This window comes from Jaculus jaculus, chromosome 2 (assembly GCF_020740685.1).
Source record: "Jaculus jaculus isolate mJacJac1 chromosome 2, mJacJac1.mat.Y.cur, whole genome shotgun sequence".
Lineage (NCBI taxonomy): Eukaryota > Metazoa > Chordata > Mammalia > Rodentia > Dipodidae > Jaculus > Jaculus jaculus.
The window spans coordinates 151,377,010-151,396,586 of NC_059103.1; the positions used below are offsets into that span (position 1 = coordinate 151,377,010).

General features: G+C 43.3%; 2 protein-coding genes across 3 annotated transcripts in view; one reads left to right on the plus strand and one right to left on the minus strand.

The window, feature by feature from the left end:
- Window positions 1-19,577, minus strand: part of Znf704 (zinc finger protein 704) — a 236,754-nt gene that overhangs the window by 16,173 nt on the left and 201,004 nt on the right. For both annotated transcript variants that reach the window (XM_045142915.1, XR_006635730.1), the window contains exons 7-8: window positions 17,408-17,512; window positions 954-1,051 (exon numbers count right to left, since the gene is read on the minus strand). In XM_045142915.1, the coding sequence (XP_044998850.1) occupies window positions 954-1,051; window positions 17,408-17,512 (203 nt within the window). The remainder of the gene's footprint in view (window positions 1-953; window positions 1,052-17,407; window positions 17,513-19,577) is intronic.
- Window positions 14,426-15,190, plus strand: LOC123458557 (spliceosome RNA helicase DDX39B-like). Its single transcript, XM_045142769.1, has one exon. It carries the CDS (start codon window positions 14,450-14,452, stop codon window positions 15,188-15,190), a length of 741 nt encoding a protein of 246 aa, XP_044998704.1. The 5' UTR covers window positions 14,426-14,449.

The following is a 19,577-nucleotide window of genomic DNA, read 5'->3' on the forward strand; positions in this document are numbered from 1 at the left end:
GGTGCTAACTTTACTCTCTGTTGGAGAATCTGCTTCTCCTTTTTAGATAGTCGTAATTCCTAAGGAGAGAACCATCCTATCGTACCTCAAAAGGACCCCAGCTGAAACTAAGAATAATTGGCGAAACAAGCAAGGGTGCTGTTTTCTTGGTGAACTGCGTACCGGCACAAAGGTGAAGGTGATTGACACAGAGATCAATCAATCCTACCAAATCAGATATCCAGAGACACAGAGGCTCCCAACACCTCATTACTAAAGCAGACCTAAAATGAGCCCAATATGGCTCAGGGAAATTTTGCGGAAGAGGGGTCAGAAAGAATGTCAGAGCCACACGTTGGGTCATGATACATAGAGACATTTCCTCCTACCTATAACTGAGGGCTAACTCCACAATGCATGAGAGGGGAGGACAAGGAGGAAGCTAACAATGGTACCAATTTGACTATATTCACTGAGTACAAAACTAATTAAAAAAAATTAAAAAATTCAGCCATCAAAAATAAATAAACAAATAAATAAAATAGCTGAATCCTGGGGGTGGGGAGAGAACAGTGGAGAACTCCTACAGCTCTCTCCACAGTCTCATATGTTTCTTCAGAGTTGACAATTCTAGCTGGGAACTTGTGGGGAGACCCTCTTGGTCTAAGATTAAAATCCTATCTTGTCGTTCACTTCACACCGAGGTCAAAGCAGCATGGTGCACAACAGTCTTAACCACTGTCATTACTTCTCCTGCAGGAAAGCTTACTGAGGGCACACCATTACCTGCCCGCCCACAGCAAGTTCCTTTCAATAGCGCATGGATGGGCACAGCCAGGGGAACAACAGAACAGGACCTTCACGGACCATGGAGGCAGTGTGTAGATGGTCACACCTCTAGTCCCTTTTTGCTATTTTTCTCTCTTTCAGGAAATTTCCTCGAGGAGAAGAGTGCCCGTTTGAAGCAGTCATACCTTAGGCTGACCGTCCCTCGGGGTGGCGAAGACAGCACTGTGTGGGCGTGGTGTCTCTGCTCTCCTGCACTCACTGGGTGATGATGCGTCGGAGACACCTAGTAAATAACGAGGACAATCAAGTTGGCAGGTGGGGTCCCGATCCCTCACATTTATTTGGCTTTTGCTACATGGGCAGTGGTTCTCGACCCTTAGTTGTGCAGAAGTGCTTTGTGCTCAGACTGTGTGTTAAAACAGATGAGGGATACTTAACAGCAGGACACAAATGCATCCCAAGCAGAAAAGACCATCAATAATCAATAAGATCTTCATTTTTTATCTATTCATTCTGGGTGGCCCATAACACCATACTGTCACTTGAATATTTTAAGTCCTGAGGCATATTTCTGCTTATTTCATTTCATCCTTATGAACCCCTCAAGCAGGTCAGGCTTCATCATTAACCCCTTTAGAAGGTGAGAAACGTCCCAACTTTTTAAAAGATTGAGTTAAGATTACACAGCCAGACAGCAACAGTACCATGAGGCAGGCCTAGGCGCTCTGGTCAGTGTTCACCATTCATCCACTAACACATGGATTTTCATATAGAACGCCCTGGCTAACTACGAGAACAAGGGGGAGAAAAATAAATCAGTAGCAACCCATTCAGCAAACCAAGACACACATCATCCGAGTGCACACTCATCATGTGCAAGGTACCCCAGCACCAGCTCTGATTTTTACAATTATCCCACGTGCTGCGTACTGTTATCACCCCATTTTGCAGATGAGAGAGCCAAGGAAAAGGAGGTCAAAGAACTCGCTAAGGTCACAGAAGTTGTAGTAGCAAGCTTATCCTGTCACACTTCTGCAACTCAGTCCTAACGATGAGAGGACTATCCTGTGGCAATGCTTCTTGGGTTATTCACAAAGTCTCTAAGAACACTAGATATCTTTCCAGCTCATGGGATTCTCAAAAGTTGCAAAACACTATTTTTATTTTTCTTTTCGGTTTTTCGGGGTAGGGTCTAACTCTAGCCCAGGCTGACTTGGAAATCATTATGTAGTCTCAGGCTGGCCTCGAACTCACAGTGATCCTCCTCTTACACGGCCTCTGGAGTGCTGAGATTAAAGGCATGTGTCACCATGCCTGGCCAAAAAGCTGCTTTTTTTTTTTTTTTTTTTTTTTTTACAAGAAAAGAAAATTGTTGCTTCAAGCAATTGAACAGTACTGCTTCATACAAATGAAGACACAGTGGCCATGGAGCCCCATTGCCAATCTGCAGACAAGAGGGGGCTCCTCTCCACAGTGTAAGAGTGGGAAAAGACTTCCTGAACAAGACCCCAGTAGCCCAAGAAATTAATAAAGCTCTCAACCAGTGGGATCTCATGAAGCTTAGATGCTTTTGTACAGATAAACATACCATAAACACAGACAACGAATTCCTCACAGAATGCAAGAAAATCTTTACCAGCTATACCACTGACAGAGGCCTAAGATCTACAAAGAACTCAAAAAAGTAAACCATTAAAAAAAAAAAATCAAACAATCAATTCAAAAAATGGGGCAGAGAACTGAATAGGGAATTCTCAAAGGAAGAAATACAAACGGTTAATGCTCACATATGTAAATGTTCAATATCCTTAACCATCACAGAAATGCAAATCAAAACAACTACAGGATGACACCTTACTCATCAGGATGACAATCATTAAAAAAATCAAGTGACAATAAATGTTGGCAAGGTTGTGGGGAAAGAGGAACCCTCATTCACTGCTGGTGGGAATGAAAACTTGTATAACCACTATGGAAATCAATATGGATACTCCTAAAAAAGATGAAAATACAGTGACCAACTGACTAAGCCATTTCTCTGTTTGGCATCTACCCTAAAGGCTCCACTCTTCACTGCAGAGATATATGCTCAACCATGTTTATAGCTGCTCAATTCACAATAGCTAAGAACTAGAATCAACCCAGATGCCCATCACTTGATGACTGGTAGAAAGACTGGAACAAAGATGTGGCACACGTACACAATGGAATACTACTCAGTACTAAGGGAACATGATATAATGATATTTGTAGGAAAATGAATGGACTTGGACAGATCATACTGAATGAACTCATACAAGCACAGAGAGACAAACACCACAGGTTCCCCCTCATCTGTAGTTCCTAACCTGGAACACTCTGAGTTGAAGGCATACCTGACAGGCAACTCGAGGGTAAGATAAGAGGTATGGTGATTTTTTAGGAAGGGGAATGGAGGGTATCAGGGGGAGATATATACAAAACTAAATCCAAAATGAATTTGTTCCATAAACCTTTCTTCTGGATAGCACATACAACCTTCAACAGGACTATGAGGGACTCTCTGGTATGAAGGACCCTGGAGAGAGTGGGATGAAGCCTAACCCTAAAACATTTGGCTCTGGCTTGCAACTCCCAGTACCAGAAATCGGTTACAATCCACATTCAGCTATTGATTGGAGAGAACTATGAGATGCCCAAACAAGACAGACTTCTGTCAAGGCACTTGATTACCACCTGAGGTAAAAGGCAAGACCCTATTGCTGAAGACACCACATATTGCTGGCGTAGAACATGGATAGATCCAGCTGGAATCTGGAAGGAAGGAAGTTCCCAGATGGTCTGCCCATATAGTACTGGAATGTGCTATATGAGCTGCTGAGGGAAAATAGCCAACACTCTAGTGTGATAACAGGGATATTGCTATACCAAAGCAACCAGCCTGGCAAGATGGACATGCCTGTGCAATAGTGGCACCCAGCCTGGGTGGGTAATCAATGGCTCTCTGATTGGCTAAGATATATGCTCAGTGGAAAGGAACCCTTAGCTGGAACTGGGAACTGGGTCAGAATCCTATGGAGACCAAGGTCATAGACTCCAATGAGAAGCTCCCACTAGTCTTTAGCCAAAAAAGAGACTGCCCCCACCAAAGTCTCTCTTAATTAACAATGCTTATTCCACTGGACCTATGCTGACCTCAGTCTCCTTTGGAGAATCTCTTTTTCCTTTTCAGAAGGCACTAGGATGAGGAAATAAGCCACCCCTCACACATCAGCCAGGGCTCAGGTGAAACCAAAGAGGAATTAGTGAAATGAGCAAGAGTGCTGCTTCAATAGTGAGCCTGTCAGCCAGGGCCAGGGTCATGGAGACAGACACAGAGGATACTCAAAACTCACCAAAGCAGAAACCCAGAAGCTGCTGAGAGCACAACACAAAAGCAGACTTAGAACACACCTACTACAGCTCAGGGAATCTTGCAGAAGAGGGATAGGAAAGATTGTAAGAGTCACAGAGTGGAAGGGAATGTCCAGAGGTACTGCCCCCTCCCCTCCCCTTACAATGACTGACTGATGTGCTCACATCTCATAACCAGCAACCCCAGAGGGAAAACCAGCATTCCCACTCAGGAGGGCCCTTAGCAGGATGGGGGCAGGGAGGAGGGAAATGATGGTACTAACATATGATATGTCCATACAAGTTTCTACTTAATAAAAAAAAAAAGGGACAAAGAGAGGGCGTTCCTAAGGCATACTTACAGAGCTGTTTGCTATGAAACGAATGCATATCGGTGCACAAGGATGCTGAGGGAGGTGGAGGTGGGGAGAGGAAAGGGCAGGCTCAGGTTATGTATTGGAGCTCTGACAGGGGCTTTGACTGTCTTTTTAAGTGCAGTGGGAGCCACTAGAGAATTTTAAGAAGTATGTATCTTATAAACGTGTTCAAAGAATAACTTTGGTTTTGAGGAAGGGTAAAGAGGTCTACAGACCAGTGAAGAGGCTCTTGCAATGTTCCAGGTGGACTCATACTGGTCAAGAGAGGTGGGGTGGGCGTGGGAAGGAGCTAGCTCTATGTCCCTAAGAGGCACAGCCTGTGGATGGTTTGGATAGAGGACACAGAAAATGAAGATAAACTTGAGCTGAATTAAGGATGAAGCAAGACGAGACAAAGATGGATCCTAGTTTCTTCCTGAGAGACTGGAGGCTAGGGGACAAGATAGGAGACCTAGTACAGTGGCAGGTCTGGGGGAGGCAAATTCCATGAGGATGTTTTGAGGACTACGGGATGATTCTCTTCTGCAGTTCTTATTCCTGCTAATGGCTCTCCTAGCTCAGAGTTCAGTGCACGTGTATTTGAGTTCCCTCTCCCTTTCCCACAACAGCCAGGGTTTCTTCAGGGTGCAGTGCGACATGAGAAGGGAACACTTCACACCCCAATATATGGCTGGGTTCTGAGGGAGACTCAATAGAGCATGCTTGAGAATTTTCCCTGATGAGTTTTAATAGCAAGACTATCATGTTTTAGCTTCCTATTTCACTTGAGAATAACAGTGGGGAAATGGAGTAATTATGGTAGGAGACAAGTTTATTCAATTCACGCAAATGTGAAATTCGGGCCACGTGGTTATTAGCTCCTTTAATTGTCACAGCAAATCTACAATGTGAGTGACATGTTTGTATCTTAAAGATAAGTAAAGACTCTTGCTTTTATCTCTGGTATCTCCTGGTAGTTAGAATTATGATGGTTCTTTACCACAACAGGCTTACAACATGTATGATAGATTTCTATGACACACCCAGAGCTTGTTACACAGGTGAAGTACAAGCTATGTACTTCCCACTTCACATGTTATCTTCCTGTCCTTCTTTGCCCTTCCCCTCCATCGCCTTCCTTTGTGGAGCTGGGGTTTGAACAGCCCAGGGCCTCATGTATGCCAAGTACATCCCCTGCCATTGACCCAACTTGATTTTCTAATTTCATCTCCACAATCACCCTATGAGGAAAGTACCACCATCATGTCCACTCTGCTGATCAGGAGTGGAGAAGAACATTGCCAAACCCACAAATCATCAATAGTAGATTTAGCATTCAAATTCTGTTGTCTGATACCATTGAACACCTTAGAGTTCCTTTCTTAGATAGTTTTGTCCATTTTGTTAGATTATTTTCTTATTTTTTAGATATATTAGAGTCAGAAGGAGAGAGAGAGAGAGGGAGGCACAAAGGGAGAGAAGCTTCACAGGCAAGTGCTTTAACGGCTAAGCCATCTCTCTAGCCCTAGAACTCCCTTCTGAATGATGTCAAAGCCTGCTCTTTCCCATCTTCCATTCTACTATATCATTCACTGAAACACCATGTGCCCTAGAAGACATAGGCAACAACAATAAAAATAAAGTGAGTTTGTCTCAAGCTAAGAAACTTCTAGACAGCAAAAGAAGTAAGCAGTGGAATTAATAGGTAACTTACAGGATGGGAAGAAATATTGTCTAACAAGGGATTGAAATCCAGAGTACATAAGGAACTGAGAATCACTTCTCAAAAGAAGACACACAAACGGTTAAGTACACGATGGAGGCTCGACCTCTCCTGTCCTTAAGGAAATGCAGCTCAAAACTACATTGAGCCCGGTGTGGCAGCGCACGTCTTTAATCCTGGCACTAAGGAGGTAGAGGTAGGAGCATCGCTGTGAGTTTGAGGCCACCCTGAGAGTACATAGTGAGTCCCAAGTCAGTTTGGGTTACAGTGAGGCCTTCAAGATAATACAAAACCACCCCACGAAGCTATATTGAGATGTTATCTCACCCAAGTTAGAATGGCGATCACCGAAACAACAACAAAAAACTCATAAAAAACAAATACTGGCAGGCATGCAGAGAAAAACAACTCTATTTATTTATTTATTTATTTGAGAGCGACAGACACAGAGAGAAAGACAGATAGAGGGAGAGAGAGAGAATGGGCGCGCCAGGGCTTCCAACCTCTGCAAACGAACTCCAGATGTGTGCGCCCCCTTGTGCATCTGGCTAACGTGGTACCTGGGGAACTGAGCCTCGAACCGGGGTCCTTAGGCTTCACAGGCAAGCGCTTAACCGCTAAGCCATCTCTCCAGCCCGAAAAACAACTCTTTACACACATGTTACATTTCGTTCTGATCTGCAGCCCCATGCTCCCTGTCCCTCTGGCTTCGTTTCTTTTTTTTTTTTTTTTTTAGATTTTTTAAAAAAAAATTTTATTTATTTATTTATTTATTTGAGAGTGACAGACACAGAGAGAAAGACAGATAGAGGGAGAGAGAGAGAATGGGCACGCCAGGGCTTCCAGCCTCTGCAAACGAACTCCAGACGCGTGCGCCCCCTTGTGCATCTGGCTAACATGGGACCTGGGGAACCGAGCCTCGAACCGGGGTCCTTAGGCTTCACAGGCAAGCGCTTAACTGCTAAGCCATCTCTCCAGCCCGAAAAACAACTCTTTACACACATGTTACACTTCGTTCTGATCTGCAGCCCCATGCTCCCTGTCCCTCTGGCTTCCTTTCTTATCCCAGATAGTCAGCCCTCCTCTTCTGCTTTCATGTCACATGCATTTCATTAACCTCATGAAAAGAAAACTCTCATACACTGTTGATGCAAAATGTAAATTAGCACAACTATTAAGTACAGAGATCCCTTAACTAAAAATAGAACTACCATGTGACCCAGCAATTCCAGTATTGAACATACATATGAAGGAGATGAAATAATTTATACCATAAAAGATACATGCTTCTCTATGTTTATTATAACTCTAGTCTCAATACTTAAGTACAGAATTAATCTAGGGGGCCAGCAACAGGCAAATGGATCAAGGAGATGTGATGTAGACATATGAAAGAGTACTCATTAGCCATTCAAGAGTGAAATCCTGCCATCTGCAACCACATGGATGTAAATGAGATCGCTATATTAAGTCAAATAAGCCAGGCACACAGAGACAAAGACCACATTTGCTGAAAATAGCAAGTCAACCCCACAAAGAGTGGGATAGAATGTGGTCACTAGAGAATGGGAGGGGCAGAGGTTGGGTACAGGAGGAAGCTGACCAAGTCAGAACAGGGAATTACTATGGCTCTTCTTTAGAACAGCAGGACCACAACAGCCTATGACAAAAACTTAAAATATGGAAAAGCACAATATTCCTAATAAAATGATTAACATTTGAAGAAAGCGGCATGCTTATCACGGATCTGATTATAACACGGTGTATATAAGTAATGAGTAATGTGAAACAGATATGGGCCCTAAAGCAAAGCCCATGGTTTTAGCTAATTCTAAGTTGTCTCCATATTTTAATACTTGTTTCTCAACCTTTTCTAGATTCTCTTGAGGTATAGTTTACAAAGTATATAATATACTTGGGCAGTACTGCATGATACTCTTTCTAAAGGCTATGTGTCTATAATATATCTACTGATTAGTTATGACTTCAGGGGAGTTTATAAAGAGCTCTATAGTCTGAAAAAATTGTGGTTAGGGGCTGGAGAGATGGCTCACTGGTTAAGCACTTGCCTGTGAAGCCTAAGGACCCCAGTTCAAGGCTTGATTCCCCAGCACCCACGCTAGTCAGATGCACAAGGTGGCACCTGCATCTGGAATTCATTTGCAGTGGCTGGAGGTCCTGGGGAATCCATTCTCTCTTTTTCTGCCTCTTTCTCTGTCTGTCACTCTCAAATAAATGAATAAAAATAAATAAAAAAAACTAAAATTAAAGAATGTGGTTAATCTTGCCTGGGTATTCAGTATATTTGTGTTATGAAATAATTTACACTTGGTCTTAGCCAAAGCGGAGAGGTGATTACATGAAGGAGTGTTAAGCAGGGCAATCCTACCTCATCATCACGCAGTGAATACAGCAGCAGCAGTGAGCGTCCTGTACATTAGCCACACGCCAGGCACTACACTGAGTGACAGACTACAGGAGTTCCAGAACGTAGAAGGTTGCTTTAGAAATAACATGTGACTAGGCTAGAAGTCAGAGGTCATAGATGCCAGATTTGAACTGAGCCTCACATGAGAACAAGAATATGAATATTATAGACTCTATAAAAATGTTGGAGAAATTTCTTTGTGGTTTTCTACTTCTCAAATGGAATAGAAAAGAATTTTGGTTGGAATAACCTCTTACAAGATTCTCTCTAGGCACCAATCATTTGTATTACAGTTACTTTTCTTGTTATAGCTGAACACCTGACAGAAATAACTTAAGGGAGAAGTGAACTTTGGCCCACAGTTCATGGCATGAAGGGCAAGGTGGAGTCTGGGGCACAGCTTACATTTCTGCAGGTCAGGCTGGAAACAAGGCTGGGCTACAATCCTGAAGGCCCACCACCCAGCAACCCGCTTCTTCCAGCTAAGCCCTGCCTCCTGAAGGTTCCACAGTCTCAAAACAGTGCTGTAAGCTGGGGCATTTCATATCCAAACAATAATGTCACAGTTAAGCTCCCTCCTTCTTCTTCCTTCCCTCCCCCTCCCTCCTCCTCTTCCTCCTCCTTTTCATTTTATTTTTTGAGATAGGGTTTCATTCTAGCCAAGGCTGACCTGGAATTCACTATGTATTCTCAGGCTGGCCTTGAACCCAGGGCGATCCTCCCTCCTCTGCCTCCCAACTACTAGGATTACAGGTGTGTGCCACCACACCCAGTCGTGTTCTTCTTCAATATAATGTTTGTGGAGACAGGGTCTCATGTAGCCTAGGCTGGCCTAGAACTCACTATGCAGTTGAGACTGGCATTGAACTTCTGAGCCTCCTGTTTCTACCTGCCAAGTGCTAGAATTATAGGCATATTACCACACCTAGCCTCCCTACACTTTTACACTGAAATTCTACCTGCCCAGTATGGCTGCAAATGGAGATAAGGCCTTGAAAGAACTAGGGTTAAATGATAAGAGAGGGCCCTGGTCCAATAGGATGAATCTTTATAAAAAAGGAATATTTTAAAATTTATTTACAAGGAGAAACATCACACACACACACACACACACACACACACACACACACACACACACACGGGGGGGGAAGAGGGGGACAAAAGAGAGAGAGAGAGAGAGAGAGAGAGAGAGAGAGAGAGAGAGAGAGAGAGAGAGAGAGACTGAGAGAATGGGTACGCCAGATATCTAGCCACTTCAAAGAAACTCCAGATGCATGTGCCACTTTGCATCTGGCTTTAAGTGGGGGAATTGAACCTGGGTTGTTAGGCTTTGTAGGCAAGTTCCTTAACAGCTGAGCCATCAGCTTGAGTGAGTGTTCTTATAAGGAGAGACACCAGAGGGCTTGTAGGTTTATTTTTCTCTCTCCCTTCCTCTCTTTCTCCTCTCCACTCTTCTACCCTCTCTGTCTCCCTCTTCTACTCCATTCTCTCTTGCTATTGATTTCTTACAGGAAGGGAAGGCCGTGTGAAAACACAGTCAAGACAGAGAACATCTACAAACCAGAAAGAGATTCCTTATCAGGAAGCAAACTGGCTGACACCTTGATCTTGGACTTGAAGCCTTAGAAATATGGGTAAATAAATTCCTGCCACTTAAGGGGCCAAGTCTATTGTATTCTATTATGGCATCTTGAGCTCTTATTTTCTCTCATAAAAATACAGAGAAAGGCATGGAGAAAGAAGTGAGGGTAGGTCACTAACAAAAACCAGGCTAAGGCAAAGTTGATATTAAGGAGCGCCTGCTGTCTCGGCTCACCTCCCACTCTTAAGCTTGTGAAGCCTGCCTGGAAGGCAGCGTCTGCAGTTATGCAGATCAGCCTTCTTGGCTGCACACGCTCTGACTTCTGGGTTCACTAAAGCCAGTGTTCAGGAAGCCCAGCACAGGCAAGGGACCCAACAAAAAGCCTGCACATCCAGGGACTGCTTGGAAGGGGGTTTCCCCTTATCTAGGGAATGGCCAATGTCTCTCTTCAACACTGGGTCTCAAAGACGGAGGAGGAAAGCAAACTTAGCCAACACCTTCAGAACATTTATTTTGGAGTACAAAGAGAAAGGAGATTGGGGGCAGGGTAGAGGAAGTGTTTTGTAATACAGAAATTCTTCTTCTCTACAGTTTGGACATATCCATCATCAATATTAACTCAGTATAATTTTAAACCCTGAAAGATACTGATTGATACAATCATGCCATTTAGGAGGATGGGGTGCCCACAATTTTAGATTCAGTTTAGCTTCCTATTTTCTAGGGATGGGCCGAGCACACTGGGCAGTTCAGCTGCTGGCATCAAGGCAGTGGGTGTGTGACCACCCCACAGCTGCTGAGTACGGAGGACAGTCCACCTTTCGGAGGAGCAGGCAACAAGCACCCAGCTTTGTTTTCTTTAAAAGCTCTGACACAGCACTCAGCAGCATTTGGGATAGTCTTCACAGAGCGTTCATGTCTTTCTAGAGTAAAACAAGACTTTTGAAAATACATCCCCCATCTTAAAATAGAAATGGCAAGCCTGACTGTTGAAATGTTTATCTAAAGTCTTGGCTGGAACAGATTACAAGCCAGAGACCGGGAGTCCTTTTGTCTAAGAATAAATTAGAAATGGACACAGGAGGTTAGTGGAATACCCAGTTAACCCAGTAGTTGCATATACTTTCTGTGAAAGCTCTCTGCTAGGATGGTAATCAACACAGGGAAATAAAAGATTTGGGGAAGAATCTGGGGCACTGAGACCGAGGGTTAGCAAGAGCTCAGTGTCCATAGCAGAGTTCTAAACTTTCCCTGTTGGGAAACAAATAACACAGGGTATCCTGGCTGGCATCCACTATGGAAGACACTGGATAGGCAGCTACTTACAAATGACAGCGGTTTCTCCAGGCTAAAGAAAGCGGTGAGAAAAGCATGGGAGAAGCCGAGCTGGCTGGCACAGGCTAGTCGCCTTACTTACTTGGGAGACGGAGGCAGGAGGATTGCAAATTCAAGACCTGCCTGGGCTACAGAGTGAGTTTAAGGCCAGCATGAGCAATGTGGTGAGATCCTGTCTTAAAGAGGGATATAGTTCCACGATAGAGCATATTGTGAGATTCTAGGTGTAACCGTCAGTACTGAAGGAACATAAAAAAAAAAAACAAAAAACCAAACATAAAAAAGTACAGTGGAAAAAAAAATCCAATTTGATTGCCCAGAAGTAATTTGAAAATAAGTTTAGGTGAGCTGTTCTGTCTACATGCTACACTTGTTTTTATATTAGATGAGCCACATGGTATATACTCCTAAAAGTCCTTCTTAAGTTAAAGGCAGGAATTGAGGGATTCAGACAGTAGTCAGTGTGACTCTGTTTGTGGTCACCAACCTAGGTGTGGTGGTTAACATTCAGTGATAATTTGACTGGATTTAGAGTCGCCTCTAAGTATGCCTTTGAGGGCATTTCCAGAAAGGTTTCACTAAGTGTAGGTGACAGCATCCCATGGGGAGGAGTCTTAGACTAAGTAAATAGATTAAAAAAAATAGGAAGAAGAGTGTGATCTAAATATAGACATTTGTCTCTTTTTGCTTATTTTTTATTTTTTTTATTTTTTAATTTTTATTAACATTTTCCATGATTATAAAATATATCCCATGGTAATTCCCTCCCTCCCCACCCCCACACTTTCCCATTTGAAATTCCATTCTCCATCATATTACCTCCCCATTACAATCATTGTAATTACATATATACAATATCAACCTATTAAGTATCCTCCTCCCTTCCTTTCTCTTCCCTTTATGTCTCCTTTTTAACTTACTGGCCTCTGCTACTAAGTATTTTCATTCTCACGCAGAAGCCCAATCATCTGTAGCTAGGATCTACATATGAGAGAGAACATGTGGCGCTTGGCTTTCTGGGCCTGGGATACCTCACTTAGTATAATCCTTTCCAGGTCCATCCATTTTTCTGCAAATTTCATAACTTCATCTTTCTTTACCGCTGAGTAGAACTCCATTGTATAAATGTGCCACATCTTCATTATCCACTCATCTGTTGAGGGACATCTAGGCTGGTTCCATTTCCCAGCTAATATAAATTGAGCTGCAATAAACATGGTTGAGCACGTACTTCTAAGGAAATGAGATGAGTCCTTAGGATATATGCCTAGGAGTGCTATAGCTGGGTCATATGGTAGATCAATCTTTAGCTGTTTTAGGAACCTCCACACTGTTTTCCACAATGGCTGGACCAGATTGCATTCCCACCAGCAGTGTAGAAGGGCTCCTTTTTTTCCACATCCCCGCCAACATTTATGATCATTTGTTTTCATGATGGCGGCCAATCTGACAGGAGTGAGATGGAATCTCAATGTAGTTTTAATCTGCATTTCCCTGATGACCAGTGACGTAGAACATTTTTTTAGATGCTTATATGCCATTCGTATTTATTCCTTTGAGAATGCTCTATTTAGCTCCATAGCCCATTTTTTGATTGGCTTGTTTGATTCCTTAATATTTAACTTTTTGAGTTCTTTGTATATCCTAGATATTAATCCTCTATCAGATCTTTTTGCTTGTTTTTATTTTATTTATTTGAGAGAGAGAAAGAGAGAGATAGAGAATGGGCACACCAGGGCTTTCAGCCACTGCAAATGAACTCCAGATACATGTGCCCCATTGCACATCTGGCTTACATGGGTCCTAGAGAAATGAACCAGGATCCTTTGGCTTTGTAGGCAAATGCCTTAACCACTAAACCATCTCTCCAGCCCTCTTTTTGCTTCTTAAATATAGATACAATGTGACCAGCCACTTCCTGTTCCTGCTGCCATGACTTCCCCACCATGACAGTAACTCAAACTGTGAGCCAAAACAAACCTTACTCTCCTTAGTTGCTTTTTCAGGCATTTGATCACAGCAATGGGAAAAATAACTAACACATGAAACTACTGCAGAACAGCAGTGTGAAATGTGAGATTCTGAACTGACCTGGGCCTTCTTATGTCTGTCAAGGAAAAAGACCCGAAGGAGATGGTTACCGTCTGACACCTGCATTTGTGGATCAGTGCTCTTGCCAGAAGTGAAGCCAACACCTGACAGTCTGAGGTTACTCACTGCCAGTGGCCAGCAGAGCTTTCATAATTACTCCAGGTACTGTTTAAAAATTGCATTCCATAAGTATTTTCTGGAAGCCACCATCTTCCAAACTGCTGCCAGCAAGAGGTCTTTTTTTTTTTTTTTTTTTTTTGTTTGTTTTTCAAGGTAGGGTTTCATTCTAGCTCAGGCTGACCTGGAATTCACTATGTAGTCTCAGGGTGGCCTTTAACTCACCACGATCCTCCTACCTCTGCCTCCCAAGTGCTGGGATTAAAGGCGTGCACTACCATGCCCAGCTCAAGAAGCCTTTGATTGTAGAGTTTAGTCAACACCCATGGACAGAACACAGCACAGTTCATCCAGTCACTCAATCAGTACTTCAGGAAGCTTTTAGACTCCCTGGGAACCTCTGGGACTTACCAGTGGTTTACAATAAGAAAAATATGTGAGGGCGGTTGCGAAGGTGGGAAGCTAGGGTAGAGAGCCTGGATCCGGAAGTGAAGGCGGTTTCCCTCCCTTGTCCCTGTCGCTGCCGCCATACACGCTCCTCTTGCTCAGCTCTTCTATCAGAAACTGCCTTTTCCTTTGCTGTTCTTCAAGCCCCCCCCCTCCCGTCTCTGCCATTTTCACTATTCTGGGAACCCTCCTTCCAAGACACCTCCCCTTCTCGCCCTGCCAGCCCAGTTATGACAGAGAATGATGTGGACAATGAGCTCTTGGACTATGAAGATGATGACGTAGAGACGGCAGCTGGGGGAGATGGGGCTGAAGCCCCTGCCAAGAAAGATGTCAAAGGCTCCTACGTCTCCATCCACAGCTCTGGCTTTCGAGATTTCCTGCTCAAGACAGAGTTGCTCCGGGCCATTGTTGACTGTGGCTTTGAGCATCCATCAGAAGTCCAGCATGAATGCATCCCTCAGGCCATTCTGGGAATGGATGTCCTATGCCAGGCAAAGTCAGGCATGGGAAAGACAGCAGTGTTTGTCTTAGCTACGTTGCAACAGCTGGAGCCAATTACTGGGCAGGTGTCTGTGCTGGTAATGTGTCACACTAGGGAGCTGGCTTTTCAGATCAGCAAGGAATATGAGCGCTTTTCAAAATACATGCCGAATGTCAAGGTTGCCATGTTTTTTGGTGGTCTGTCTATCAAGAAGGATGAAGAGATGCTGAAGAAGAACTGCCCGCATATCGTCGTGGGGACTCCTGGTTGCATCCTAGCCCTGGCTCGAAATAAGAGCCTCAACCTCAAACACATTAAACACTTTATCTTGAACGAATGCGACAAGATGCTTGAACAGCTCGACATGCGTCGGGATGTCCAGGAAATTTTTCGCATGACCCCCCATGAGAAGCAGGTCATGATGTTCAGTGCTACCTTGAGCAAAGAGATCTGTCCAGTCTGCCGCAAGTTCATGCAAGATGGGTGAGGGCCTTCGGCACCTCAGTCCCAGTCCCCTACTCCTCCCCACCCATACTTCCTTGCACCCATCGGAACCTCGGTTGATGTGAGCTCGCAGCAGAGAAGCGCTGGTACGACAGGGGACGCGGACCTCACAAGCGATGGATGGCGGCGGCAGAGGTCACGTGAAAGCTGACCAGGACGCTGAGGACCAAGCCAGCCTCTTTTTCTGTTCCCGGTTTTTTTCCTGAACCTAAAGTGCTGTGATTTATTTCCCCCATATGTGTTTGGGGAGGGGTATCCTGAATGGGGTGGTGGCTTTTTAAATTTTTTTTCTTAAAGAATTTTTTTATTATTATTTATTTATTTATTTGAGAGCGACAGACACAGAGAGAAAGACAGATAGAGGGAGAGAGAGAGAATGGGCGCGCCAGGGCTTCCAGCCTCTGCAAACGAACTCCAGACGCGTGCGCCCCCTTGTGCATCTGGCTAACGTGGGACCTGGGGAACTGAGCCTCGAACCGGGGTCCTTAGGCTTCACAGGCAAGCGCTTAACCGCTAAGCCATCTCTCCAGCCCTTTTTTTTTTTTTTTTTAATCTTCATGGGTACAGGAAAGGTAAAAGTGGGAGGCTCCACTTGGATGTGATCAAGTGGGTGTTAGCACACTGGGTGTTAGTGGCTTACTGGGTGGAGCCCATGGTGGCCAGTAGAGTGCTCCTTTTCCCTGCAGCGCTCATCCCATGGGAGGATGACTCTTGGGCTGTGGGTGGGACAGGAGTTAGGTTTGAAGGAGGCCAGGGAGACTTTGCAAGGCCTTGAGTAACTGTCTCAGTATGGAGAGAGTTAGGAAAGTGTGGCTTTGGGATGCCTTATGTCAGTTTGTCATCTTCTGTTACTTTCCTCCCCTTCAAGGGTTGTATGGGTTTAAAAGAAAGTATATCAGTCTCAAAGGTGAATTCCTATCTTCTGCTGTGTTTGTTTTAGGACCATTTGTTGTTTTCCTGTAAACCTGTTTGGTGATTTGACATATATATATATATTTTTAGTTTAGACTGATCTCACCTAAAACAGTTACAGTGGTCTGAAACCAAGCAAGGTGTTTATCCTCTTGAGTAACTTTTACTGCTCTTGAAATAACATTTTTAATAATAAAGAAAAAAATCCTGCCTCAGCCAAAAAAAAAAAAAAAGAAAAAAAGAAAAGAAAAATATGTGAGTCTGTGAGTGTGTGGGGGTGGGTAGGGAAGAGAAGGTTAACCCCTATTATCATGAACCACTTTCTGAGCCTTATCAGGAGTCACATACCACTGTGAACATTGGTGCTGTGCAGTTTTCTGTAATAAGTTATGCAAGGCTATATACATATAAATGGAATGTTTTTATTTTATTTGGAGAGAAAGAGAGACAGAGAGAATTGGTGTGCTGGGGCCCTCGCCACTGCAAACAAACTCCAGACACATGGGCCACTTTCTGCATCTGGCTTTACATGTGTACTGGGGAATCAAACTCAGGCCATCAGATTTTGCAAGCAAGTGCCTTGCCAGTGAGCCATCTCTCCAGCCCACCAGTATATTTTTAAATGAATGATTAGGACATGAGTTAATTCATGGTGATTTATCAGATAATTATTTAAAATGTCAAGTTAATTCTTAGGTACTACTTAAACCTAGTTGCATAATTAAGCACTCATCTATTTTCAAGTTATCTATCAAGCATAGATTATTCAGGCTTTGAAAGAAAAAAATATTTCAATTAATTTGTTTGGATTATCAAATGACACATCTACAAAATAATTTACAGCTAACAAGTTTTAGAAAGTAATTTATAATGACAAACTGTCACCTTTTGTGTTCAAGGTGTAGGTTGAGGTGTTAATTTTTTTTTTTTTGGAAACATAAAAATATGCAGCCAACACACAAAATACATTTCCAACAAGTTGTAAATTAAGAGTTGAAATTCTCTTTTAGCTTTCTTTTTGTAGAAAAGTTGAGCCTATCAAAATCACAGGTCACCTCGCCGATAAGTTTGCAAGAATCACAAGAAATATTGCGCTTTTGTAGGAAGACTGCTGTGAGTCCAAGGCCAACTTGAGACTACAGACTGAGACCCTACCTTGAAACCCCCCCTACAAAAAAAAAAGAATCATGCTTTTGGATACTTTGACGTTCCCTTGCCTGTTTCTACAATTTGTTCTCTAAATCTGTTTGGCTTTGCCAAGACTGCTGGATTCTTTGTGTCTACTTACTGGAATGCCTGTGAAAGTGACTGGAGGAGACTGCCAAGAAATGCTGAAGCTGCTGCCATTGGGGGTGAACTTGGCCGATCCTGGAATAGTCACAGGGGGTGTGGCCTGTTAAACAGGAAACAGAGAAAGTTGTAATAAAAGTGCTTTTCCCCAGAGTCTTAAGCTCTCATTACCAAAGCTAGGCCTCAGGAATTGCTCTTAGCTATATTACTAAGTTACACTAATAGGTACAGAGAGTACAAGGCCAAACTGGGTAGTTAGGAATAAACTTTTCAAGTCATCAATGGTTGTAACCAACAGTAAACTCAGCAAGTCCTATGGCTGGCCAGCCAGAGCAGATAGATCAACTGGTATGATGGTGGCATGTCTGTTATGGGGGAAACCAAATGCTTTAAAAAAAATATTTAAAAGTGTTATTTATTTATTTGAGAAGTGGAAAGACAGAGAGAGAGAGAGAGAGAGAGAGAGAGAGAATGAATACGAATAAATGGGTGCACCAGGGCTTCCAGCCTCTGCAAATGGACTCTAGATGTGCGCACCATCTTGTGCAGCTGGCTTATGTGAGTTCTGGGGAATTGAACCAAGGTCCTTTGGCTTTGCAGGCAAGCACTTTAACCTCTAAACCATTTCTTCAGCCCCTAACTACTTTTTTTTGAACTTAGACCCACTTCAAGGGAGGGAACTTAGTAAAAAGCTCATAGGTAGGAAGGTCATAAACCCTAGTGGGTCATAAGCCCTAGCTACTACTGTTGTCTGACTAAATGGATGTATTATGCCCACCAAATACCCCTCTAAACACCTATGCCCATATATTAATGCTACTCTCACTTTTCATCAGAGAAGAGTCTCTTTTCAGATGATGGTAACCACTAAGGTGAATCAAAACTCACCAAGTGACTCTGGAGTGCTCAGCACTGAGACATCTCTATCACATCTTCCAAGACTCAAGGTCCATTGCGGAAGAGTGGTAGAAATAATGTAAGAGCCAAAGGAAGGGGGGAAGAATGCTTACAGCACCATCTTCTAGAGACAAAGGGCCATGGTATTCATTACTTCACAGTGGCTGAAACTATCGACCCAAGACCTGCATAACCATACGAAAAAGAAATGTTGACATCAAACTAGAAGAGAGACTTGGAAAGAAGGGATTCAGTGGAGGAGAGAATTCAAGAGCGGGGAAGGGGAGGTGGGAGGGGACTATGATCATGATATATTGTCTATATGTATGGAAGTTATCAATAAAAAAGTTACAACAAGCAAATAATTTTTTTCACCTAAGCTGTCTACCTTGGGTCTAGAAGGAGATGGGCCTTTGGAGTGTCTGATATTTTATCATACATACATGTACCTGTTCTAGGATATTGGTCAGCAATTTTTCATCCCTAATTGGGAAATATATTTACTTGGAAAATAAGTTGGGAAATGGTGGGCATGTAAACTGGTAAATATTTTAGGAGTGTAATTTAGTTCTAGGCGTTAAAAGTTCTCACCATTCTGCACATTAGCTATTCCACTTCTCAGAAGTGACACTGAGGAGATGGATACAGGATGTTCGTTGAGGAACCATGCATTGTAGACGTCTTGAAGACATCTTCCTGTTCCTTCGGCTCTTTTAAAAAACATTTTTTTTTTTATTGAGAACTTCCATGAATATAATAAACTATATCGTGATCATAGTCCCTTTTAGCACTCCTCTTTTATCCTTCCTCCACTGAATCCCTTCTTTACAACTCTCTTCTATTTTGATGGTATCATTTCCCCCTCCTATTATGCAGGTCTTGTGTAGGTAGCATCAGCCCCTGTGAGGTCATGCATATCAAGGCCACCTGGTGTCTGGGCGACAGCATTGTAAGCAGTCCTCCCCTTCCTTTGGCTCTTGCATTCTTTTTGCCACCTCTTCTGCAGTGGACCCTGAGCATTGGAGGGTGTACACTCCCACTGTTGCTTCTCAGCATCTTGGCCAGTTTTGAGTGATCCCAGAAGTCATCACTATCTTTAAAGAGGGGCTTCTCTAACTCAAAGTGATGTATGGGCACAAACATAGGTGTTTAGAGGCCAATTTGATGGGCATAATGTATCTATTTAGCCAGACTACAGTAATATTTTCTCCCTAGGGCTTATGACCTCCTCAGCCACAGGCTTTTGAGTAGGTTTTCAATACCAGGCATGA

What these genes read in the sequence shown, in the direction of transcription:
- LOC123458557 (XM_045142769.1), top strand. Translation starts at nt 14,450, where the DNA reads ATGACAGAGAATGATGTGGACAATGAGCTCTTGGACTATGAAGATGAT.